Source organism: Dipodomys merriami, unplaced genomic scaffold (genome assembly GCF_024711535.1).
Source record: "Dipodomys merriami isolate MVZ:Mamm:240054 unplaced genomic scaffold, mDipMer1.0.p SCAF_84, whole genome shotgun sequence".
In the NCBI taxonomy this organism is placed as follows: domain Eukaryota; kingdom Metazoa; phylum Chordata; class Mammalia; order Rodentia; family Heteromyidae; genus Dipodomys; species Dipodomys merriami.
Window position 1 is genome coordinate 3,418,413 of NW_027206446.1, and position 25,790 is coordinate 3,444,202.

General features: G+C 49.9%; 1 protein-coding gene across 4 annotated transcripts in view; it reads left to right on the top strand.

Moving 5' to 3' along the window:
- Window positions 1-2,335: 2,335 nt before the first annotated feature.
- The window catches only part of Irag2 (inositol 1,4,5-triphosphate receptor associated 2), a 36,558-nt gene continuing 13,103 nt past the window's right edge, over window positions 2,336-25,790 (top strand). Inside the window, exons 1-11 of one of the 4 annotated variants that reach the window (XM_070011555.1) lie at window positions 2,336-2,782; window positions 10,245-10,327; window positions 11,039-11,122; window positions 20,054-20,109; window positions 20,203-20,246; window positions 20,430-20,528; window positions 22,147-22,211; window positions 23,656-23,713; window positions 24,591-24,654; window positions 24,743-24,770; window positions 25,266-25,406. In XM_070011555.1, coding sequence (XP_069867656.1) covers window positions 11,099-11,122; window positions 20,054-20,109; window positions 20,203-20,246; window positions 20,430-20,528; window positions 22,147-22,211; window positions 23,656-23,713; window positions 24,591-24,654; window positions 24,743-24,770; window positions 25,266-25,406 — 579 coding nt within the window. In that variant the 5' untranslated portion in view covers window positions 2,336-2,782; window positions 10,245-10,327; window positions 11,039-11,098. The remainder of the gene's footprint in view (window positions 2,783-10,244; window positions 10,328-11,038; window positions 11,123-20,053; window positions 20,110-20,202; window positions 20,247-20,429; window positions 20,529-22,146; window positions 22,212-23,655; window positions 23,714-24,590; window positions 24,655-24,742; window positions 24,771-25,265; window positions 25,407-25,790) is intronic. The other 3 variants (XM_070011554.1, XM_070011557.1, XM_070011558.1) reach the window with 3 other exon arrangements.

Consider the following 25,790-nt stretch of genomic DNA (forward strand, 5'->3'; position numbering starts at 1 on the left):
TGCGTGTGTGCGTGTGTGTGCATGTGCGTGTGTGTGTGTGCATGTGTGTGCATGGGGGGGTTGGGGGTTTTATTGCTGCTGTGGTTGCTTTGCGTGTGCCAGTCCTGGGGCTTGAACTTGTGGCCCCTTGCGCTGTTTGCACAAGCCTAGCGCTCTACCCTGGGAGCCACATCTCCCTCATGGTTTTCTGGTGGTTCATTGGAGATCAGAGTCTCACAGACTTTCCTGTCCAGGCTGGCTTTGAACCGTGATCCTCAGATCTCAGCCTCCTGAGCAGCTAGGATGACAGGCGGGAGCCACCGGTGCCGGGTCCAGTTGATGATCTTGATGGCAGAAAGGCCTTTCTAAGACCCACACAAACGCGTGAAGCGTGAGTGGATGACGGTAGCTGCGAGTTTAACCCCTCCTCCGCCGGCCACACGTGTGCACTTGTGTCTGGGTGGATGCTGCGTGCCAGGGCTGGCCCCTTCCTGAGATGCTCAGGGCTGTGCACGAACGAAGCTACTGGAAGCGAAGGGGGAGAGCCGAGCACGCCATCCCCAACGCCCAGAGAGCCCTGGTGGACTGAGTTTAAAAGGCCAAGCTTCTCCTGAAAGATAAACCCAAACCACAGAGGGAAAGCTGCTCTGGGTGACGGGGGTATGTAAATGACATGCAAACGGGTGCAAATGAAGCGAAGGCAAAGGTCATCTCCAGGAGCTGTGGCTGAGCCTGCAGCTGCACCGTCCCCATGGAAACCAATCCGGCAAATTCCAAAGCAAAGCCGGGCTGGGTCACACACAATTATAACCCCAGCACCGGCAGGACCAGGCCAGGGACCTGGAGTTTCAGGCCAGCCTGGTCTCTCGTGAGTTCAAGGCCAACCGGGGCTGTACACTGAGACCCTGTCTCGTAACGGGCCCCGCATGGTTTCCCTCCGAACAAGCAATCTCCACCCGACCCAGGCACAGAAGGGCGCTCACGCCTGTTACCCAGCGACTCAGGAGGCCGAGAGCTGAGGATCGAGGTTCAAAGCCAGCCCGGGCAGGAAAGGCAGGCCATGAGATCCAGAAAACCAGAAGTGGCGCTGTGGCTCAAGTGGTAGAGCACCAGCCTTGAGCTGAAGAGCTGAGGGACAGCGCCCAGGCCCTGAGTTCAAGACCCATGACTGACAGGAAAGGAAGGAAGGAAGGAAGGAAGGAAGGGAGGGAGGGAGGGAGGGAGGGAGGGAGGGAGGGAGGGAGGGAGGGAGCAGGGCTCTCCACAACTCTTCCCCGTGGAGGAGGGGTCCCTTTGGGGCTCGTGGCATCGTTAGACAATTGAGGAGGAGAAAGCCATTCGTGTCATGGAACAAACGACTTTTGGGTTTCCTCCCCCCCCCCTTTCCCTTCCTCTGTCTATAAAAAGCTGGTGGTGGCGTCAGTACTACACCTGTGCTGACCTCATCGGAGCACAGACGACGCTGGGTGCTGGGATCCTAGTAGCCGGCCCAGCCTGGGTGCTGGGATCCTAGTAGCTGATCCAGGCTGGGTGCTGGGATCCTAGTAGCCGGCCCAGGCTGGGTGCTGGGATCCTAGTAGCCGGCCCAGGCTGGGTGCTGGGATCCTAGTAGCTGATCCAGGCTGAGTGCTGGGATCCTAGTAGCTGATCCAGGCTGGGTGCTGGGATCCTAGTAGCTTGTGTGGAGTGGCGTGGGAATCCGGGAGGCCCTCAGGACTCACCCACCTCCAACAACGGCCTTAGGAAGCATTTCTCTGTGCGGAAGAACTTTCTCTCTTCCTGTGACCTGTCAGGAAGTGTGTGTGGCTTTGTCACTGCTCCCCAGAGCGACTGTCAGCTGGGATGTCACTGACGGCATGGCCCTTAGCCCCCCCTTCTCCTTCCCTCCCTCCCTCCCTCCCTCTCTCCCTCCCTCCCTCCCTCCTTCCTTCCTTCCTTCCTTCCTTCCTTCCTTCCTTCCCTCTTTCCTTCCTTCCTTCCTCTTCTTCCTGTTTCTTGCTTCTTTCCTTCTCTTCTTCCCCTTCTCCTCCTCCTCTTTCTCCATTTCTTCCTCCTCCTCCTCCTCCTCTTCCTCCTCCTCTTCCTCCTCCTCTTCCTCCTCCTCCTCCTCCTCCTCCTCCTCCTCCTCCTCCTCCTCCTCCTCCTCCTCCTCCTTCCGTCAGAAACCACTAGAAGTGGTCAGCAGATGGGGTCAGCAGAAGGGGTCGCCCAGGAAGCCCTGGCCGGTGTGGCAGGTGACAGGGCGGCGTGTGGGATGGACTGGCGAGGGCAGCTTCCTGGCAGCCCCTCTGAGGCACAGCAGTGCGTGGAGGAGGAACCAAAAAAGTGTAAAAACAAAGAAAAAGAGGAACTGCAGCGTGAGTCCCCGGCGGGTCTCCGGCAGAGGAAGCAAAGCAGGGGCGCGGGGAGGGCTGTCAGCGGTCTGTGTATGCCAAGACGCAGCCGGACCCGCCAGGCCCGGCCCTGCTGCGCACGCCAACACACCCAGCACCACCAGCAGCACGGCCCTCCACGCTTATCACCAGCCTGGGAAGAAAAGCAGCTGCTCCAGCCGCACCGGGGTGATCGATCAGTGCGTGTGCACCAGCCCTGAGCGCGTGCGTGTGCGTGCGTGAAGAGACAGGCCTGTTGTGCAGAACGCGACACCTTTCCTGCCTGAATTAGAGGAAGCGATTTCACACACACACACACACACACACACACACACACACACACACACGGGCCACCCAAACAGACAGATGGCGTTCTGATGGATCACTGCACAGCCAGAAAACTCGCAAGGTGAGGGATGAAGATCCGGCCGGTGAGTGTGGCTGAGCAGCCAGCCAGGGGGTTCCAGCCATTTTCGCTTTTCTTTTCCTTTCTCAACCTTTCGCCATCCCCACTATTCTGGCTACAAGCGAGGTTTGGGAAGTGGAGCTGAGGGTTTTGAAGGTAGCGTAGGAGCTTGAGCACCGCGGGCTCGGCCGTTGGTCTCCCTCGTGGGCTGCGTCGGGTGAGCTGCGTTTCTCATGGCTGGTTTCGTGTGCAGAGTCAAACAACCCCTCAACCCATGGGAAGTGATCACCCAGAGACACACGTCCATCCCGAGGTGTTTGAACTTGGAAGCGGTGGGGCCATTGTACGGGTGACTTTGTTGTTGTTGTTGTTGTTGCTTTTGTTCTTCTCAACAGTTCTTTAACTGGTAGGGAAAGGCCTAAAGCAGGAGACGGAGGGAAGTGGGGGTGAATTCTGTGTGCACCCCATTTCACCTGGGTGGAAAGTCTTCCAAAATGTCCCCCCTGCCTGCTGCAGTGTTTAAATGGGAATCTTTGACCTGGAGAAGCAAGAATCCCTCGGTACAATTTAAAGATACTTTGGGTATTGGGGGATTTGTCCTTCTTCGGTCACTTAGAAGTGACAGAAATGGCCGGACGCCGGTGGCTCGCGCCCAGCATCCTGGCTACTTTGGAGACTGAGGTCTGGGGATTGCGGTTCAAAGCCAGCCCAGTGGCGAATCTCCAATGAACCAAAAGCAGGAAGTACAGCTGGGTCTCGGGTCGTGGAGGGCTAGCCTGGAGGGAAGGAAAAAAGAAAAGGAGCCCAGGGACAGCGCCCCGGCCCTGAGTTCAAGGCCCAGAGCCGGCAGGAAAACCACGTGCTAAGAAGCAATGGTCAGATTACAGACGCCAGAGTGTTTCTAAGCCTGCTTTGTTCTAGAAACAAACCTAGCGTCTGATTATTCAGCCATTTATCAGACAACTTCTGTTCTGGCTTTGCCAGCCTACATGGTCTTTTTTTAAACCGGAAGTTGTTTTGAGAAACGAACGACCGAACCCAGCTCCTGGTGGCGTTGGAATGACACGTCTCAGGACCCCACTGTGTTTGTGGTTGATTGGACTTTCCTGCTGTTTCCTGAGCAAACAGAACCCATATTGCTGAAGAAATTGCATGGCTTTAAAGCAGCAATGGTGGGGCTGTGGGCAGGTGGCTCAGGGGTAGAGCGCTCGCCTAGCATGCATGAAGTCCTGGGTTCGAGTCCTCAGGACCACAGACATGGAAAAGGCCGGAAACGGTGCTGTGGCTCAGGTGGGAAAGTGCTAGCCTTGAGCAAAAGCAGCTCAGGGACTGGCAAGATAAATAAATAATAGCAATGGTTATTAAAACCTTATTATTACTTCTCAGTTGTGTGAACTTGCCAGTGTTGAGTAATTCTTGGATAGTCACTGCGGCAGGCTGGGGTTAAGGTATGGCTGGTTTCACCCCAGTGCTGACAGGACTAATCTTTGGTTCGTATTTATCTTTGGATTAAATCAATATTGAGCTCCCTGGGTGGTGGCTGCTGCTGTTGTGTTGCTTTTCTTGTGTGGTGGGGTTTGAACTTAGGGCTTCACGTTCTTGCTAGGCCTTTTCATTCCAGGTAGATGCTCTACCGCTTGAACCACACGCAGTTCGACTTAGGTTTTGACCAATCCATTGGAGATCAGAGTCTCTTGGATTTGTCTGCCCGGGCTGGGTTTGAACTGTGATCCTTAGCTCTCAGCCTCGGGCACATAGCTAGGATTATAGGTGTGAGCCACGGGTGCCAGATTTATACCCGAAACTATTCCAATGTGTCTGTCTCTCCGTGGATTTCCTTGTTAGTGCCTTCCTGGAAGAATCAAGTTTTGTACAAAATGAGCACTCTGGATCATGTAAACCTGTGCTTATTTTTTTCCCCCCAATTTGTCCCCAGGGAAGAGTTGGTTCAAATATCCAAAATTGGCCTGTAAAAAAAAAAAAAATCACCCTGCCGGGTGCTGGTGGCTCACGCCTGTCATCCCAGCCACTCTGGGGCTGAGATCTGAGGATCGCGGTTCAAAGCCAGCCCAGGCAGGAAAGTCCATGAGACTCTGATCTCCCATGCACCACCAGAAACGCCAGACGTGGAGCCGTGGTTCAAGTGGTAGAGCACCAACCTGGAGTGAGAAAGCCAAGCAAGAGCATCAGGCCCTGAGTTCAAGCCCCAGGCCCAGCACACACATAAACGCTACCTTGGTGGAATGCATGTGCTTTGCTGTGCTTTTCCAGCAGGGAGGAAGGAAGGGGAATTCTTGGTTTCTGACAAGTTGTTCACAGATGTTTCAGATCTATGAAATCCATCTTTCGAGTCTCTCCTGTCAGTGTCAGGATTTTGCTCGTCAGCAATAACTCTGCCCTTAAAACTCAACCTTTGAAGGAAGAAGAAAATTTGGTTCCTATTTTCAAAATGTTCTGTATAATGTGGGCGCCTGTGGCTCCCGCCGGTCATCCCAGCTACCCAGGAGGCTGAGATCTGAGGATCATGGTTCAAAGCCAGCCTGGGCAGGAAAGTGCATGAGACTCTTTTCTCCAATGAACCAGCAAAAAAGAGTAAGCTATGGAGCTGTGGTTTAATGGTAGAGCACCAACTTTGAGCGCAAAAGCTAAAGGACAACATCCTGGCTTTGGGTTCAATCCCCAGTATTGGCACACATGAACACACACACACACACACACAGAAAACACACACAAATATGTTGTTTTGGGTTTTGTTTTTGGTGGTCCAGGGGCTTGAACTCAGGGCCTGGGCACTGTCCCTGAGCTCTTTTTGCTCAAGGCTGGCGCTCTACCACTTGAGCCACAGCGCCACTTCTGGTTTTCTGGTGGTTCATGGGAGATCAGAGTCTCACGGACTTTCCTGCCCCGGCTGGCTTTGAACCAGGATCCTCAGCTCTCAGCCTCCTGGGTAGCTGGGGTGACAGGCGGGAGCCACCGGCCCCTGGCTTACATGAGATGTTTTGTAAAGTAGAGGAGGAGAGCAAAAGTCTACTTAGCCCACGCTTCACCCTGCCCACGCCCCCCGTGCTACTTGCATTCTGAGTCAGACATTTGAATTCTGAGTCAGAGAGAAAAACAAATAGTTCAATCTGCCCTTCTGAGGGTCTCTGGCTTTCGAATCAACGAATGTGTTGGGACCATTGCTTTGGGACGCGTCTACTAAGATTCATCAGTAGCGAAGCTGGTGGCTGACGCCTGTCATCCCAGCTACTCAGGAAGTTGATCTCTGAAGATGGAGGTTCAAAGCCAGCCCCGGCAGGAAAGTCTGTGAGACTCTTTATCTCCAATAAACCACTCAGAAAACCAGAAGTAGCGCTGTGGCTCAAGCGGTAGAGCGCCAGCCTTGAGCTAAAGAGCTGAGGAACAGCGCCCAGGCCCAGAGTTCAAGCCCCACCACCGACAAGAAAACAAAACAACGTATTTGTTTGTTCATTTGCCTGGGGGGTGTCTGGGATAGGGTCTTGCTATGTAGATCATATTCTCCAGTCTCCGAGGGCTGAAATTACAGGCATGTGCAACCACATGCACCTGCAAGTGCTCAGCTCTTGAGTGGTGACCCTGCCTATTTTTGCTCACATAATAGAGGTTTGTGCTTTGTTTTTCTTTCCAAGTCCTGGGTCTTGAACTCAGGGCCTGGGCACTGTCCCTGAGCTTCTTTTGCTCAAGGCTAGCGCTCTACCACCTGAGCCACAGCACCACTTCCGGCTTTTTCTGGGTATGTGGTACTGAGGAATCGAACCCAGGGCTTCGTGCATGCGAGGCGAGCGCTCCACCACTGAGCCACCTGCCCAGCTCCAGAGGTTTGCGTTGACAAAGAAGTTTAACGTGTTTCTCAGGACTAGGGTGTGCGCAGGACCTGTTGTTTGGGGCCATCTTATCTCAGAACACATCCATTCGTCCATCTGATCCACTCCTCACCATTTTTCCCGGTCTGACACGCCACAATCTCACTTGAGTCACCCAGAGATAGATAACCATGCCTGGAGGCTGGGAAGAAAGAACAGCCCTGAGACTCTGCAGAAGGTTCCAGGCCTCCGTCTCCTGCCTCTGATTCCTGATGCTTAAGGCTGAGATGGGAAGCAATGAGGTTCAGAGCCAGCCTGGATTAAAGAAGAGAAACAATGAGAGACCCCATCTCACCCAATGAACCAGGTGCCGTTTCTCACCGCTGTAATCACGGAAGTATAAATAGGAGGATCACACTCCAAACACACAAAAATCATGATATCTGGACTTTGATTATAGATTTATGCCTCTTTTCTTTTAGATTTATTCATCTTTAGAGACATGTGTGTGAAGTTTCTCTTAATGAACCCTGACTCTTTTTTAAATTATCTTTGAGCACAAAGGGGTTTCAGTTCAACCTGGCACGTTAGAAGTGGAATGTATTCAGATCCATGTCACCTTTCTTTCCCATCATTTCTTTGTTTGGCCTGTCAAAGCTTTTTTAATGCAATGATAAATCAACTATGACGTGAATAATACCGAATAACATCAAAGTCTCCCACTTTCAGTATCGATAACAAGTATCAATATTTAGGTTGAAGAAATAATCTATTTTTTTTTTGGTCTCTGCTCATCCTGGGGCTGGAACTCAGGGCCTGGGCGCTGTCCCTGAGCTTTAGTGGACAAGGCTGGCGCTCAACCACTTGGGCAATGATTCCACTTCCGGCTTTTCGGTGGTTCCTTGGAGAGAAGCGTCTCACGGACTTTCCTGCCCAGACTGAATTTGAACCCCGATCCTCAGACCTCAGCCTCCTGAGCAGATAGACTGACAGGCGTTGGCCACTAGTGCCGGACTGAAGGGAGAAGTTGTTTGGGAAAGAGATCGGCTTTTCCTCCTGGCAATAGTTGGCTGAAGTTGTAAACTGGCGCTGTAACCCGTGAGACCCGAAATACACGTCAGCCAGGATCGAAAACTAGCGTTATGTTCTAACCGTGTGATGGTTTTATTTACTTATTACTTATTCTTGATTTTGACTAGTCCTGGGGCTTGAACTCAGGGCCTCGGTGCTATTCCTGAGCTCCCCCCACCCTGCCTCTCAGTGTTCTACCATGTGAACCAGAGCTCCATCTCTGGATTTTTTGACTGGTTAATTGGAGATCGGAGTCTCATGAATTGTCCTACCTGGGCTGGCGTCAAACTGTGATCCTCAGATCTCGGCCTCCTGAGTAGCTGGGATGACAGGCGGGCGCCACCAGCGGCCTGGCCTTACTGTATTTTTCTTACAGCCAATTCCAAAGGCCTCGGCCTGGGGTCCCGTTGGCTGGCCAGCAGCTTCCTGAGCGACACAGCGTGTCCACAGCTGAAGCGCGGGGGGCAGAGGCTGGGGCTTCATTGCTTTCCCTGGGAAGGAAACAAGAAATCCTTCCCCGCACAGATGTATGCAAACCCGGTCCAGAGCCGGCTGGTTTGGCTGCTGGAAAGATAGGGAAATAGAGTTCCGGCGTGCACTAAACACCTGTGGGATTAAGGCTTCCATCTGAACGCCTCCCCCGGCGTGTCTCCAGCCCAGGTGGGAAAGCGCACGTGGCCACGCTACCTCGTTTACTTCTGAGCCCAGGGCCCAGCGGGGCACGCCTGTCACCCCAGCTGCTCAGGAGGCTGAGGTCTGAGGATCAGGATTCGAAGCCAGCCCTGGAAACGCCAGGAGACTCTGATCTGCAGTGAACCACCAAAACAACCCAGAAGTAGAGCCGTGGCTCCAAGAGAGGTTACCTGGAGCGAAGAAACTCAGGGACAGTGCCCAGGCCCAGAGTTCAAGGCCCACGACGAACACATACACACACACACACACACACACACACACACACACACACACACACACACACACACACACACACCACAAAGAGAAGGTATTCTGGTTTTATCACTTGGAGATACGAACCCTTCCAGAACACCATGTCTACTTCTGAGCGTTGCATGTAGGCCAGGGCCCTGTTGCTTAGCCTAGTTAACACAGATTTATTTCCCCCTGCAATCTACAAACTCGACTGTGCGTGGTGATTCAGGCCCGTCATCTCAGTTAGGAGGGAGGCAGAGATTAGGAGGCTCCCTGTTAGAGGCTAGCGAGACAAAAGTGCACGAGATGAGCATCTCAACCAATGCGAAGCCGGGGGCCACGCCAGCTACGCACAACGTGTACACAGGAGGATCACAGCCACTAAACACAAGACCCTATTCAAAGGAGAATCAACAAGGGTGGAGAGATGGATCGGTGGAAAGAGTGTCTGCCTATCAATCATGAAGCCCTGAGTTCAAAACTCGGTACTGCTACAATGTGCGCACGTGTGTGTGCGTGTGTATACATATGCATACACACATCTATATATATATATACAGAGACACACATCTATACACATCTGTGAATACTAAAGACTACTGAAAAAAGTCGCTTCAGTTGGTTCAAAATATTCTTTAATATGTTTTCCACCCGGGTGCCGGTGGCTCCCGCCTGTCATCCCAGCTGCTCAGGAGGCTGAGATCTGAGGATCGTGGTTCAAAGCCAGCCCGGGCAGGACAGATCATGAGAGGCTGAGCTCCAACTCACCACCAAAAAAGCCAGAAGTAGAGCTGTGGCTCACAGGATACGGCCTAGCCTTGAGCGGGAAAGAGGAACAGGGCCCTGAGTTCAAGTACCGGTAACAGCACAAAATCAATCAATCAATCGATATGTTAAACTTAGTTGAAAAATTAATTAGCCTTAAAAATCCTTGTAAGATAAAATTGTTCTGTGGGTAATATTGTATGTAATGGAAGCCTTTAAAATCTCTTGTTTTCTTCCTGAAAAGCTTAAAATGTAGATGACCTATTTCTTGCCATATAGATTAGTGACAGTGTTTTTGTGCATCTGTGTTGTTCCTGGGGCTTGAACTCAGGGCCTGGGCGCCGTCCCTCAGCTCTTCAGCTCAAGGCTGGCGCTCTACCACTTGAGCCACAGCGCCAGTTCTGGTTTTTCTGGTGGTTCATTGGAGATCAGAGTCTCATGGACTTTCCTGCCCAGATCCTGAGATCCTCAGATCTCAGCCTCCTGAGTAGCTGGGATTAAAGGCGAGAGCCACAGTTTCAATTCCAGATTTTTGTTGGTTCATTGGAGACAAGAGTCTCCCAGACATTTCCTGCCTGGGCTGGCTTCGAACCAGGATCCTCAGATCTCAGCCTCCTGAGTAGTCAGAATGACAGGTGTGAGCCATCTCACTACGCTTTAAAACTCTAATCTATTCTCTTTTTTTGGCAGTCCTGGGGCTTGAACTCAGGGCCTGGGCACTGACCCTGAGAGCCTAGTGCTCTACCACTTGAGCCACAGCACCACTTCTGGCTTTTTTCTGTGTCTGTGGTACTGAGGAATCGAACCCAGGGCCTCACGCATGAGAGGCGAGCGCTCTACCATGGAGCCACCTGCCCAGCCCCCCTAAGCAACTTCTAAGTGGCATCTTCTTCCTTGCAGAGCCCAGCCCGGCCTGGCTTTGTGTGAAAGTCCGGAAGATGGAGAAATGAAGGGCGGAACGTGTCTGTGACGCGATTATCTCAGTGAGTGGACAGCGCAGTCCAGTTGCCCTGTTCTTCAAAAGCTACCGGCCTCACAGTTGCATGTGTTTAACCTGAGACCCTAACGTCTTTACTGGGGAACACCGCAACGCACGCACATGTGTGTGTGTGTGTGTGTGTGTGTGTGTGTGTGTGTGTGTTCTGGTCCTGAGACTCGAACTCAGGGCCTGGGCACTGTCCCTGAGCTTCTTTGTGCTCAAAGCTGGTGCTCTACCTCTTGAGCCACAGCGCCCCGTCCTGATTTTTCTGAGAAGTTTATTGGTGATCAGAGGCTCAGACTTTCTAGCTGGGGCTGGCTCTGAACCCCGATCCTCAGATCTCAGGCTAACCAGGATGGCAGGCATGTGCACCAGTGCGTGGCTACAGCCTGTCCTGGATGGAGCCTCAAAGCCCAGGCCCCGAGTGTGTCTTCAGCTGAAGACAGGCCCTGAGGTCTCTGGGCTCACCATCCTAGGGAGTGGTTCCGGGAAGTTCCGCAGTCACTTGCCAAGGGTGACTTGTAATGGTCTGTGGGTGTCATTTTGACCAGCTGACTTGTATCTGCACACTTGTCTTATCGTGTCTTGCTCAGACCAGTGGCTTCATTTCAAATCCCCTAGGCTGTGGGGGCCAGGGGGGGCCAAGGCCCGGTTTGGTAGATGCTAACATGGCCAGTTTGTCTCCTCGTAGTGAGCAAGTGCTTTGTCCTATCAGGTCCAGGAACCAAGCAAGACCGGCCCCGTCCCCAGATCGGATTGTCCAGCTGGAGTCAGGATGAACCTGGACAAAAGAATGGACGTGAGTATCCACACTGGCTGTTTCTATAGGACAGGTCCCTGATCCTCTTCAATGGATGGCATTGAAACAGAAATGCACACATACATACATATACATATAATAATATATGTATATATGTGTATCATTATGTTATGGACACATACATGTGTATATGATTATATTATCTATAGCATTTTAAATGATATGTACATCTATATGTGCACACAATACACATATATGTATACAAATATATGACTATAAATAATATATGTGATGTGTGCATTACCTATGCACATGTATACACACATATGCGTATGTATCTATATATGTATGTATATACGTGTATGTATACCTACTTGTTTATACATGTGGGTATACGTATATGTATATATTATATGTAACTATATACTATATGTTATTGATACTTATAATATACTGATACTTGGTCCCACAAGTATCACTGTGATTTCCATAGGGAAAATTCACCTTTTCGTTTATTTTTATTTTTTTTTCTGGTCCTGGGGCTTGAACTCAGGGCCTAGTTGCTGTCCCTAAGCTTTTTCTGCTCAAGGCTGGCGCTCTAGCGCTTGAACTACAGCTCCACTTTTGGCTTTTTGGTGGGTGATGGGAGATCAGAGTCTCACAGACTTTCCTGCCCAGGCTGGCTTTGAACCGTGATCCTCAGATCTCAGCCTCCCGAGTAGCCGGGATGACAGGCGGGAGCCGCTGGTGCTCAGCTGATTTTTATATTGTGTTTTTGAATAGATGGGGATGATCATGCGTTTCACTGTTGCCTGCTGTGAAATCGTTCTTTGCCTTCATTTTAAGGGAGGTTCATCTGATATTTTGCCCATGATGTCTTTCGGCCTAGTTGAGAAAGAAAGAAAAAAAGGAAATGATTCTGTCCTGCTATTACTTAGCAGTTCCTTTGCAGATTTAAAAAGGAAGTTGACTTAGGAGCAAAGGGGATGTTTGGTTATTAGTAATTTCCCTTTTATCTTTCACTGAGGAGGAAGACGCGGGCATCGGTTAAGTACCAGGCATTTGGAACAGAACGATTCCAGGCTAATTCTCTCAAGCAGCTCAGACCATAGGTTCACCCGGCTTTTTTTTGTTAGCTTTGTTTGTTTATTTGTTTTTGCCGGTCCTGGAACTTGAACTCAGGGCCTGGGCGCTGTCCCTGAGCTGCTTTGGCTCAAGGCTAGCGCTCTACCACTTGAGCCACAGCTCCACTTCCGGCTCTTTCTGTGTAGGTGGTACTGAGGCATCGAACCCAGGGCTTCATGCATGCTAGGCGAGAACTCTACCACTGAGCCATCTTACTTGAAATTGTTAAGACTTGACCCACTTGACTTAAATCTCTCCACCAAGCAATGTCGAACCTGATTTCACGTTCAAGTGCGTTGAGCTTCAAGTCTGTTGAGATGCCCTTTCTACAGCCCCTCTTCAGACCCCGTGTAGACATTTTCCTCATAAAGATGCCTTGCAGGTCTTTTTCTTTGGCTGAGGAGGGCCCCGCTCTCGCTGGAAGGCAGACACGTTGTTTGGTCTGTGCTCATGACAACCACGCAGAAACAGGAGTTACCAGCCAGCTGGCTGGGCGTGGTGACTCACACCTGTAATCCCAGCTGCCGTGAATGCTGAGCGCCCAGGACTGAGGTTCAAAGCCAGTCAGGAGAGGGAGAGTCTGTGAGACTCGTATCGCTCATAAATTACTGAAAAGGCCAGAAGTGGGGCTGTGGTTCAAGAGGTAGAGCGCTAGCCTTGAGCAAAAGAAGCGCAGGGTCAGTGCCCAGGCCCTGAGTTCAAGTCCTAACACACACACACACACACACACACACACACATACACACACACACACGCTAAATACATAGGAAACAATAATAGAAAGTCCTGTCAGATACTCCTGGAAAACCATGTCGATTTCTGGAAGAAATGAAGGTTTCATTTCTGTAGACTCAGAAATTCGTGCTCAGGGTACATTTTGCGGCTATACTCATTACCTCTCTGTATTTTCAACACTATTTTTTTCTTCTTTCTTTTTCTTTTTTTGCCAGTCCCGGGGCTTGAACTCAGAGCCTGGGCACTGTCACTGGGCTGCTTTGGCTCTAGGCTGGTGCTCTACCACGTGAGCCACAGTGCACAGTGTTTTGCTGGTTCATTGGAGATGAGTCTCAAGTACTTTTCCTGCCTAGGCTGACTTCCACCTGCGATCCTCAGATCTCAGCCTCCTGTGTAGTGCAGAGGACAGGCGGGAGCCGCCAGTGCCTGACCCTTTCTACTTTTTTTTAATGTCCATTTGTGGGGCTTGAACTCAGGGCCTGGGCGCTGTTCCTCAGCTCTTCAGCTCAAGGCTGGTGCTCTACCCCTTGAGCCACAGCGCCACTTCTGGTTTTTCTGGTGGTTCATTGGAGATCAGAGTCTCACGGACTTTCCTGCCGGGGCTGGCTTTGAACCGCCATCCTCAGATCTCAGCCTCCTGAGTCACTGGGATGACAGGCGACCTTTTATTTGAAGTTGCTATTGGAGGTCTGACAGTCACATGGACGGGGTGATGAGTCACAAGAACAGTTCTCTGAATCATGTCCCCCCTTTGGGCACTGTCTCTGTCCCGTGTTTTCCCTCCAGTCGCTGCCTGCCAGAGAGACAGTTCATTTTCCACGTAGCGTTCAGTGAGTGTCACGCCTCAGTGTGTTTACCAGTATATTTGTAGAATGAGGTGTGCACACACCGTGGAATTCTACGCATCCGTCAGACAGGATGACACCGTACCATGTGTGAGGAAATGGAAAGACGTGGGAAACTCACAGGAAGCAAAGCCGGGCGCCGGTGGCTCCCGCCTGTCATCCCAGCGACTCAGGAGGCTGAGATCTGAGGATGGCGGTTCAAAGCCAGCCCCGGCAGGAAAGTCTGTGAGACTCTGATCTCCAATAAGCCACCAGAAAACCAGAAGTGGTGCTGTGGCTCAAGTGGTAGAGCACCAGCCTTGAGCTGAAGAGCTGAGGGGCAGCGCCCAGGCCCTGAGTTCAAGCCCCACAACTGACAAATAGTAATTACATGAAGCAAAATAAGCCAGACCCAGAGAAACCTGGGCTGCATGGCTTCCCGGGTTTGTGAGCAGCACAATCTGCCAGTAGATGTGCAGTGAACACACTTGATGCCCCTTCTTGTGCATCTGTGTCCTTACCTGTGCTCCTCCTTCTGTGTCAGTGTGTATTGTCTGCATGTGTCTCACACACACATGCACACACACACACACACACCACACACCACACACCACACACCACACACACACACCACACACACACCACACACACACCACACACATACACACACCACACACACACACACCATACACCACACACACACCACACACACACACCACACACACCACACACACACCACACACACACCACACACACACACCACACACACACACACCACACACACACCACACACACACCACACACCACACACACACCACACACACACACCACACACACACCACACACACCACACACGTACACACATACCACACACATACACACACCACACACACACACCACACACCACACACACACACACCACACACACCACACACACACCACACACACACACACCACACACACCACACACACACACCACACACACCACACACACACCACACACACACCACACACACACACACCACACACACACACACCACACACATACACCACACACACACCACACACCACACACACACCACACACACACCACACATACACCACACACCACACACACCCCAGAAGTTGTCTTCAGGCCTGAAGTCCAGGCTGAAGTCTGTGTGGACGCGTCTGCCATCTTCCTCTCGTTCATGGGTAGATCCAACAGTGAAAGCACATGGCCCCACCGCTGTGACGCTGGCCGTGCACACACGTGCTCACTGAGGAGACCCAGATCCCCAAAGCTCGGCTGCCCCAGCAAATCTGCCTGAGGACTAAGTTCCCAGGGGTGTGTGTGTGTGGTGTGTGTGTGTGCATGTGTACATGTGTGTGTGTGGTGTGTGTGCATGTGTACATGTGTGTGTTGTGTGTGTGTTGTGTGTGTGGTGTGTGTGTGTGGTGTGTGTGTGGTGTGTGTGTGGTATGTGTGTGGTGTGTGTGTGGTGTGTGTGTGTGTGGTGTGTGTGTGTGGTGTGTGTGTGGTGTGTGTGTGGTGTGTGGTGTGTGTGTTGTGTGTGTGTGTGGTATATGTGTGTGGTGTGTGTGTGGTGTGTGTGGTATGTGTGTGTGTGGTGTGTGTGTGTGTGTGGTGTGTGTGTGGTGTGTGGTGTGTGTGTGGTGTGTGTGGTGTGTGTGTGGTGTGTGTGGTGTGTGGTGTGTGTGTGGTGTGTATGGTGTGTGTGTCTGTGTCTGTGTGGTATGTGTGGTGTGTGTGTGAGTGTGGTGTGTGTGTGGTGTGTGTGTGGTGTGTGTGGTGTGTGTGTGTGGTGTGTGTGTGTGGTGTGTGTGGTGTGTGTGTGGTGTGTGTGTGGTGTGTGTGTGACAGGTGTGGGTTTGTTAACTCAGCCCTGCTCCTGCTCCCCTCCCCTCCTCTCATTCTCTCTCTCCCTTCTTTCTTTCTATCTCCTCTTTGCTGTCTGCATCTCTCCTCTCTCTCTCTCTCTCTCTCTCTCTGTCTCTCTCTCTCTCTCTCTCTCTCTCTTTCTCCTCTTTTTCTTCTCATGCCTCTGTCTCTCCAACTCTCACTGTCCCTTTCTCTCTGGCTCTCCCCCTTGTCTGTCTGTCTCCCCCCTTGTCTGTCTGTCTGTCTGTCTGTCTCTCGTCCTGTGCCTTGCTTGCCCCACCCTTCATGGGGCGCAGCTGCAGGGCGGCCAGCGGGTAGGAGGGCGCGTCATGTAAATCGCGGGCTATCTGGGTGTTGGGGTATTTGAATGACCCACAGGGTGAGCATTCCTCCTGCGCTGCGCCAGGCCCCGGCTGGCCCTCCGCGTCCTCCCCAGGTAAGTCAGACTCACGGCAGAACTTTCCCTTCCGTGATCTCGGTCTGCGTCTTTCCTTGGCTCCACTATGGCTGGTCAGGTGTCTTTTTGTGCCATTGTCCAGCCTCCAAAGCCAGGCGTGTGGTTCGGAGGGTGGTGGTGCGCTTCAGGGTCTGGACTTGACAGGGGGCAGGTTTGGGGGGAGCAAGCCAGCACAGATCACAGACACCCCAGGAATCGCACGGTCAGCTCTCTGGCGCTAACTAAAGTCCTGCATGTAAAAGCAAACACAGCTTTCCCGAGTCTGCTTAGAGGAGCGTCTTTAGAGCAAACGCAGGACAAGCTCACATTGAGACAGGTTGGAGAAAATTAGCTTGTTTTCTGAGCTCTGGAAACACAGGAAGCGGAATGATGGGCCGTACTTAGATCGTCTGCCATCCCTTTCCCTTTCTCGCTTTGTAGCTCTGGCAGAATCATGAAGAAATGTACAGCTGGGCTGGGCAGGTGGCTCCGTGGTACAGTGCTCACCTAGCATGCATGAAGCCCTGGGTTCGATTCCTCAGCACCACAGACACAGAAAAAGCCAGAAGTGGCGCTGTGGCTAGCCTTGAGCAAAAAAGGCTCAGGGACAGCGCCCAGGCCTGGAGTTTGAACCCCAGGACTGACAAAATAACAACAACAACAACAACAACAATAATAATAATAATCATAATAGATTTCTTCCAAATCACAGGATTCTTTGTAGTTTGATCTGTAAATATTTCACACTTATCGAAAGCATTTTTCTAGTTGGGCACAGGTGGCTCCCGCCTGTCATTCTAGCCACTCAAGAGGCTGAGATCTGAGGATCAAGGTTTGAAGCCAGCCCAGGCAGGAAAGTTCATGAGAGAGACTCTTATCTCCAATTTACTTCTAAAACAGTAGAAGTGGAGCCGTGGTTCAAGAGCACTGGCCTTGGTCACTGAAGCTCAGGGACAGCGCCCAGGCCCTGAGTTCGAGCCCCGGAGTGGCACAAAAAAAGCCAAACCAAAACCAAAACAGCATTCTTCGTTAAGAGAAGGTTTCTTTGGAGTCCTGTGGGCACTGGTGGCATCAGGAGTGAGTCCTTTGCTTTCTGAAGTTACTGTTTTGATTTTAAATAGGATAATAATTAGATGTCTTTCCATATACATGTACAAAACGGTGTGTTCCCTTTTCCTCCAGCTTGGAAACCAAGTAACATGGAATAATCCCACTATTTTCTTCCCTACTTCTTAAATTTCAGTATGAAGATCGTGGCCTGTTAGGGAGTTAGCTCGTAAGTCACAGGGCAGGAGGAAATGGTATTTCGTGACACCACACAACAACTTTTCTATGTAGGAAATGCAAAATGCCTTTGCTTTTTTATTAAGAAACAGATTCTTGTTGATCTTTGGTAAAGTACACTATCCGAAGAAACTTAAGGTTCTTTAACTTTCTCCAATTGTCTTAGCTTCCTTTTATACACGTGTCTGAACACAGGTGGATAAAAATATAGTAAAATACAATAACATAAGTAATATAACACAATAACGTGTGTAAGGCCGTATGGTAGATATGTGACATGCAAATAAGGTGTGTAATACATAATAATGTATCATGTAATTGTTGTAAAACATATGCTATATAACACTATATAATATATTGAATACGATATATAAAAGTAAATACAATAAAAACTGATCATTACTGATATAATTTTTTAATACCATACAAAGAAGACCATCATTATTTAATGACCTACAGAAAGTAAGGTACAATTTCTCCCCTGAATTTTTCTTTTTTTTTTTTTTTTCAGTTATGGGGCTTGAACTCAGGGCCTGGGCTCAGTCTCTGAGCTTTTTTATGCAAGGCTAGAGCTCTACCACTTGAACCACAGCTCCACATCTGGTTTTCTGGTGGTTCAATGGAGATGAGAATCTCACAGGAACTTTCATTCTGAGCTGGCTTTGAACCACGATCCTCAGATCTCAGTCCCCTGAGTAGCTGGGATTATAGGCGTGAGCCATTGCTCCCCAGAATTTAATACTCTGTTGGTTCTGTCCCCCCTGTGGAACGTTGCTAATGAATGATAAAAGGATCTGTTTTCGTATTTGTTCCCCTTGACTACCTGTAATCTCTCCAGGGCTAGGAGAAGCCCAGCCTTTTTCACTTGATGAAAATTTGTGAACTTAAACTGATGTCATCCAAGGTTCTGATCCCAGATATCTGACCAAAGACCCTTCAAGCCAGGAGCATTTGAAGCAGTGGGCGTGCTAACTACCTAGCTTTGATCATTCCACACTGCAGCATGCAGCACTGAAGCTTGATTGTACCCTATAGGTGCCATTATTATTTGTCCCTTCAACATTTACATTTTTTAAATAGCCAGGCTTTGGTGGCTCACACCTGTAATCCTTACCATTGATGATTATGATTCAAAACTAGCTTGGGCAGGAACATCCAGGAGACGCTATCTCCACTGAACCAGCAAAAAAAAAGCCAGAAGTGGAGCTGTGGCTCAAGTGGTAGAGCACCAGCCTTGAGTGATAAAGCTAAGGGGCAGTGCCCAGGCCCTGCGTTCAAGCCCTAGTACTGGCACTAAACAAACAAAACTCACCGCATAAGGTTTGGGAAGAATTAGATAATACATAAAAAAGAGCTTTGGTAAATGTTAATATTTTATACAGACTCAGGCTGCTGACTAGTATTATATCAGATAATAACTCTGGGCTGGGCGCTGTCCCTCAGCTCTTCAGCTCAAGGTGAGCGCTCTACCACTTGAACCACAGCACCACTTCTGGCCATTTATTGAAGATGAATCTCATGGAGTTTCCTGCCCAGGCTGGCTTTGAACTGTGATCCTCAGATCTCAGCCTCCTGACTAGCTGGGATGACAGGCGTGAGCCACCAGTACCCGGCTGAAATCAGTTTTTAATTGTGGCATTTAATAAGAAGTTCCACATTTGGTTATGGAATATATAAGTGTATACTTCATGGAATATAGATATATAGATATATAGATATATATATATATATATCATTATTTTTGTATTGTCTTTGCTGGTTTCAGTTTTGATTTACTAAGTATTAATAGGTTATCCTAAATATGTAATAATAGTTATTAGCTGACCTTATTAGAACAAAACTACCATTTTTTGTTGTTTCTTTGTTGGCCATGGGGCTTGAACTCAGGGCCTAGGTGCTCTCCCAAGACTAGCTCTCTACCATGTTGAGCCGTAGCTCCACCTCTGGTTTTCTGGGCTGGCTTTGAACCAGGATCCTCAGCTCTCAGCCTCCTGAGTTGCTAGGATGTCAGGCGGGAGATATTAAAGCCTGGAATTACCACTGTTTTTGTTGAAAGGCAGTGTGTACACTAACAGTTCTAATGTCCTAAAGTTAGGAATTCTTAATGCATTTTAAGGTTAAAACTTAAAACACACACACTTGCCCTGGCAGGCTAGAACCCTAGTTTTGTAAAGTTCTTTTCAAATGCCGAGTCCTAGGGGCTAACTTAGATATCATCCTTCAGGCGTATGAGGTATGGATTAAGGTGTTGTTGTTTAAATGTGTTATTTGGGTAGCTAGAAACCTGAGGAATGTTTTCATATGCTTGTCAAATCTGGCTGATCTTCCCATCAGCAGAATGTGGGTTCATGTGTATGCAAAATCATCGATTTAAACAAAACACCACCGAAGTCCATGACATCAGCTCAACCTGGCCTTTGGGTTGAGAACTTGTTTGGCCTACGGATGTATCGTCTTCCCTTTACGTATCACACTTGTAAATACCCTTCCGATTGGCCGCTGGCGCGTGCGTGAGGCGTTGATGCAGAGCTTAGAGTCTGATCCACCGGATTCCCCTGGCCTCTCTGAAAGAGCCTCTCTACGAAGGCTTTGACAGGTGCAGGAAGACAGGTGTGTCTGGAACTCAGAAGCAGCAGCTGCGGGCGCTGTATCTCAGCGTTTTCATTTTTATTGTCCCCCCTCAGGAGGATGGTATGGAACCCCTAAAGCCCGGGAACCAGCCTCCAGCCAGGTTTGTGGGGTGAGCTGTGCGGGGGGGTGGAAAGTCTGTGCAGGTGCGGCTGGCTTGCCTTTGGGTGACGCTCACATTTCTCATTCCCGTGTGCTCCTGCAGGGACGGAATCCCAGAGCCCACCGAGGACACGCGGACTCCCAGGGGTGAGTGGGTTGGGATGGGCAGAAGCTGGCGAGGCTGACCAAGGTGCACCTGCTCTCCAGGCTGACTGACCGCAGTGCACCTGCGCTCTGGGGCTTGCAAATAGAGCAGCAGCCAAGTCCCTCCCCGCCCGCCCGCTCTCCCTCTCTGTGGCAAACTTTACATGCACTTCCTCCTGCCGACAGAGTGCCCGGAAGACGGTGTGCCCATGGCTTGCAGCCACCCTGACGGCCAATCAGCCTGCGAGAAAGAGGAGCAGGCCGAGTCAGCAGCCACCGCCATGGGTAAGGGCCCAGGGCCGGGTGGGGCCAGGCCAGGCGCCCAGCCGGGAAAGCTGGAGACGCAACTGCCCTCGACACGCAGCCGGACACTCGACATGCATCTTGATTTTGAGAAATGATTCCTATAAAGGCATTTTGAGCCCGGTGTGATTATATCACACGAACGATTCGTACATTTATTATATTGATATTATTTATTATGTGGATATCATTTATTATATTAATATCAATATACAGAAATATTAGATATAAATATATTCCATTGCATACATAGTATAAAAGATATACACTATGCAGCATATAAATATGGTATATATTGGGGCTGGGAAGGTGGCTCAGTGGTAGAGCGCTTGCCTTGCATGCCTGAGGCCCTGGGTTCGATTCCTCAGCACCACATAAGCTAAAAGAAAAAAGCCGGAAGTGGCACTGTGGCTCAAGTGGTAGAGCGCTAGCCTTGAGCAGAAGAGCTGAGGGACAGCGCCCAGGCCCAGAGTTCAAGCCCCATGACCAGACCCCCCCCCCAAAATAAATAAAAATAAATAAATATAGCATATTATAAAATATCCATAAAAGATTAGTATACGTGATATAGTATTAATACATTATTATAATTGTTTATTATCGTGAGTAATTATTAATATAATTTTACATTATATATTATATTAATTATATATTACAATCCATATATTATACAATATATTAATATATTATAATTATATTATTGTATACATTATATTAATGCTATAATTATGATATGATATTATAATTATCACTATTAATTACCTTAATTAGTATTAATCATTAACTGGTGGTTACTATTCTACTAATTATATTAATATAATAATTATTTCTATTATAATCAATATGTTAATGCATTGATATATTAATATAGTATTAGACAATGTTAGTCTATTATTTGTATGCAATCTATATTGTATACAAATATGATATAAATATTAATACATTAATATAGTTATATTCATTATTATATTAACATATTAATGTTATATTTGATAATGTAATCATATGATATACAATATGAATTGTATTCTGTTAGTTAGGATATGAAGGGGGAAATTATGTAGCTCAGAATGAAGGAGGGGAGGCTGGAGGGAAGTGAAGGGGGGAGGGGGGGAAAGAAGGAGGATGAGGGGGGAGGGGGGAGGGCGGGCATCACAGTGGCCGGCTGGCATCCGCTGGGCGTTTGAACCCTGCGCAGCCGAGGCCTGGGCTAAGATGCCCTGCCGCGTCTGCAGGCCGCTCTGTGTTTTCACGGCTGGCATAGGCCCGTGTGTCAGCCCTGCGCTGGGACGACATCCAGTGACCCACCTCCCTCCTCCCTTCATGGGGATTTGATCGCAGGGACGGCAGTAAGGGGGTCAGCCGGGAAGGCAGCAGGCCCTCTCTAAGAGATGAAGGCGTTGGCCTTCACCTTGGCTGGCAGAGCCCGCGGTGCGTGGCTGGTGTGGGGAGCTCTGCGGAGCTCAGGGGGGCTTTCCTGCTCCCTCGGGTTCTGAGTTCAAGGTCAAGCATGCAAGCTCCAGGCTGACCTCTGTGGCTGCTGCCCTTCTGCCTTCTCCACCCTTTGCTTCCTCGTTTATTTTGTCTGCTTTTCGGACAGGCACCAGCCCTTCTGAGGAGGCCAACCAGGAGGCAGCGGGAGAGACCAAAACAGTGCCACCGCTGGTAAGGAAGGGCACAGCCCAGCATCCACGCAAGGCCGGAGACACGGCTCACGGCCCAGCCCATCTCCCTGGCCCCCGTTTTTCCTTTATGTTTATTTTACTCTAACAGTCTATTTCCTATTTTTATGTATATTTCAGCTGCTCTTATTTCACTTCCACTTCTTTTGAATGTATTTATGGATCATTACTGGTTGCTGTGGGGCTTCACTCAAGGCTGGCGCTCTACCACGTTGGGCCACAGCGCCATGGCTGGTTTTCTGGTGGCTCATGGCGGATCAGAGTCTCCTGGACTTTCCTGCCCGGGCTGGCTTTGAACCACAATCCTCAGATCTCAGCCTCCTGAGTAGCTGGGGTGACAGGCGGGAGCCACCGGCGCCCGGCCTAAATTATTATGTCCGAAGCCCCTGTTTCAATTGCATTAAACAAATCAGACATCAATAACTCTGCCAAGGAAAAAGTTCTTGCTGACTTTTTAAAATAAAAATTACCTTTAGCTTTTAAAAGTTCCCATTCATTGAAGAAAGTGTAATACCGTCGTACAATGAGGCCTGGTTTAAAGTACAACCCTCCGGTTATTGTAACCTTTCTGTATATAAATAAACATATTAGCCAGGTGCCATAAGACTCTTATGCCTAAGTACCCACCAAAAAGCCAGAGGTGGAGCTGTGGCTCAAGTGGTAGAGCATTAACTACCCCTGAGCAAAAAGAAAAAAGAGACTCAGAGACAGCACCCAGATCCTGAGTTCAAGTCCAGGACTGCCCCATATACACACAACAAATGTATTATATGATAGCTGATTATCAATCTTAAAGTAGATCCATAGGTCGGGGCGGGCAGGTGGCTCAGTGGTAGAGTGCTTGTCTTGCATGCATGCGGCCCTGGGTTCGATTCCTCAGCACCACATACACAGAAAAAGCCAGAAGTGGTGCTGTGGCTCAAGTGGTAGAGTGCTCGCCTTGAGCTGAAGAGCTGAGGGACAGCACCCAGGCCCAGAGTTCAGGCCCCACAACCGACACAAAAATAACATGAAATAAAATAGGATTCATATGTCTGGGTGCTATATGTTATACCTATCATTCTTGAGAAGCTGAGAATAAGAGGTTTAAGGTTCAAGGCCAGCCTGGACAAAAAACGTTTGCAAGATCCTTTCTATCAGTTCCGTGGGGGAACAAGATTGAAAGGAATGCGATTATGGGGCGGTTGGGACAGAAAAAAAAAATCAGACACTATTTACCCAGTAGAAGCAAGGTTGGGTGTAGTTCTGCAGGGTTAGAAAGGCCTAGCAAGAATGATTCCCCCCCCCACCCCCTTTGATCCTGATGACAGCTGGAAATCCCGTAGGGTGCTTTTGACAAAGTACCCAAGGGGACAGGAAGTTTGAGGGATGCTTGCCAAGGAAGGCTTTCTACTCTGGACAGACACACGTATCCCTTGTGCTTTTAGGACATCCCAGAGGAGCCCCCAATAGTAGAAGCGCGTGGCAAAGAAGGTGCTGCAAGAGGTAAGCAACGTGCACTTCCTGCCCCAGGTGAAGGGATTACACACCCGTTCTGAAAACCTGCATGGCCGTGATCTTGACTGATCCCCAGTCCCTGAGGAGCAGCAGCTGTGTTCTCTTGTGAACCCCAAACCAAGTCAAGGTGCTCATAAAGGCTCCACTGTTTTCTGGCCTGTCTGCGGTATAGACCACGGAAAAGTCAATGTGCCCACATCTGCAAAGCAAGAGTTCCTAGTTAAGATGAAGCGGCGCATGCACGGGACACTTAGGAGACCCAGGCCTGCCAGGCTGGAGCAATTTCTGATTAATTCTCTTAGAAATTGACTTGGGGGGGAGGAAGGAAGGGATAGCAGGAGAAAATGAGGGAGGGGATGGCAATATTCAACCAGAAATGTTCTCAAAGGACAGAAGGAAAGTTACTGCTAACGCCGGGCCTGGTGCTTCATGCTGGATCAGCTACCCAGGAGGCTGCGCTGTGAAGATCACAGTTTGAAATCAGCCCGGAAGTGGAGCTGTGGCTCAAGTGGTTGAGCAAAAGCAGCTCAGGGACAGCGCCCAGGCCCAGAGTTCAAGCCTCAGGACTGGCAAAAAGAAAAAGAAAGTCACTTCCGTTTATTTATTTTAGGTGCTGGTTCTGGGGCTTGAACTCAGGGCCTGGGTGCTGTCCCTGAGCTCTTTTGCTCCAGGCTGGCGCTCTACCGCTTTGAACCACAGCTCCACCCGGGGTTTTCTGGGGCTCATTGGAGATGCGTGGCTCATGGGCTTTCCTGCCCCGGATCCTCGGGTCTCAGCCTCTTGAGTGGCTGGGATTACAGGCGTGAGCCACTGGTGTCCCGTCAGTGAAAGATTTTAACCTCATAATCTTTTCTCGTCTTCCCAGACACCGACGTTTCCTGTGCTCCCGTGACCGCCGTGAAATCAGTTAACTTTAGGCCAAGTGACAAGTAAGTGCTTTCTCCGGGCTGTCTTTTAAGCGGGTTTTTCTGCTCCTTTGGAACTCAGTGTGAATACCATCTTTGTGTTCTCTCCCAGCACGTCTGCCAACGAGAAGGAGGTGGAGGTGAGTCCAGAGATAATGCTTTTCCTTCTCTTCATAGGATCCTCATTTGGTAGAACTGGGGCTTGAACCCCAGGCGTTAGATTAGGTAGGTGCTCTTACCCCCTCTCTATTATTATTATTATTATTATTATTATTATTATTATTATTATTATTATTATTATTTGCACTGGTTATTTTGCAATAAGGCCTTCCTTCCGGTCAGAGCTGCCGGAATCACGATCCTCCTATTTCCTGAAGAGCGAGGGTGCCAGGCCTGCGCCACCACCCCTGATTTCTTCTTCTGTTGAAATGGAGTCTCTTGGACTTTTCCTGGCTGGCTGGTGTGGAATCGTAATCCCCCCGATCTCCGCCAGCCACACGTAGCAGAGTTAGGATGGCGTCTCAGACCCAGTGTCTCAGACCCAGTCCCGCCACGGTCGGTGCGTCCTGACACCGATGCGGGGGCTTGGCTTGGCTGTTGTAAATTCAGGTGATCGAATCCTCCCGTCTCACTAGGCAGAGTTCCTCCGCCTGTCCCTGGGGTTTAAGTGTGACTGGTTTACCCTGGAGAAGAGAAAGAAGTTGGAGGAGCGCTCGAGGGACCTGGCTGAGGAGAATCTGAGGGAGGAGATCACGCACTGCCTGAAGCTGGTCGAGGTGGGAATCTGCGCACACACGTGCTAGTGTCACATTCTCATGGCTTCCCCGGAAGATTCTGGAAACACTGAGACCCATACCAAGTCCAGAGGAAAGCACAAAAGCAAGATCAGATGAAAAGTGTGACGACCAAGAGAGCTGGGCGCCGGCGCTCACACCTGTCATCCCAGCTACTCAGGAGGCTGAGATCGGAGGATACTGGTTCAAAGCCAGCCCGGGCAGGAAAGTCTGTGAGACTCTGATTTCCAATGAACCACCAGAAAACCGGAAGTGGCGCTGTGGCTCACGTGGTAGAGCACCAGCCTTGAGAGATAGAGCCGAGGGACAGCGCCCAGGCCCTGAGTTCAAGTCCCATGAGCAACCAAAAAAGGAAAAAAGTTCTTT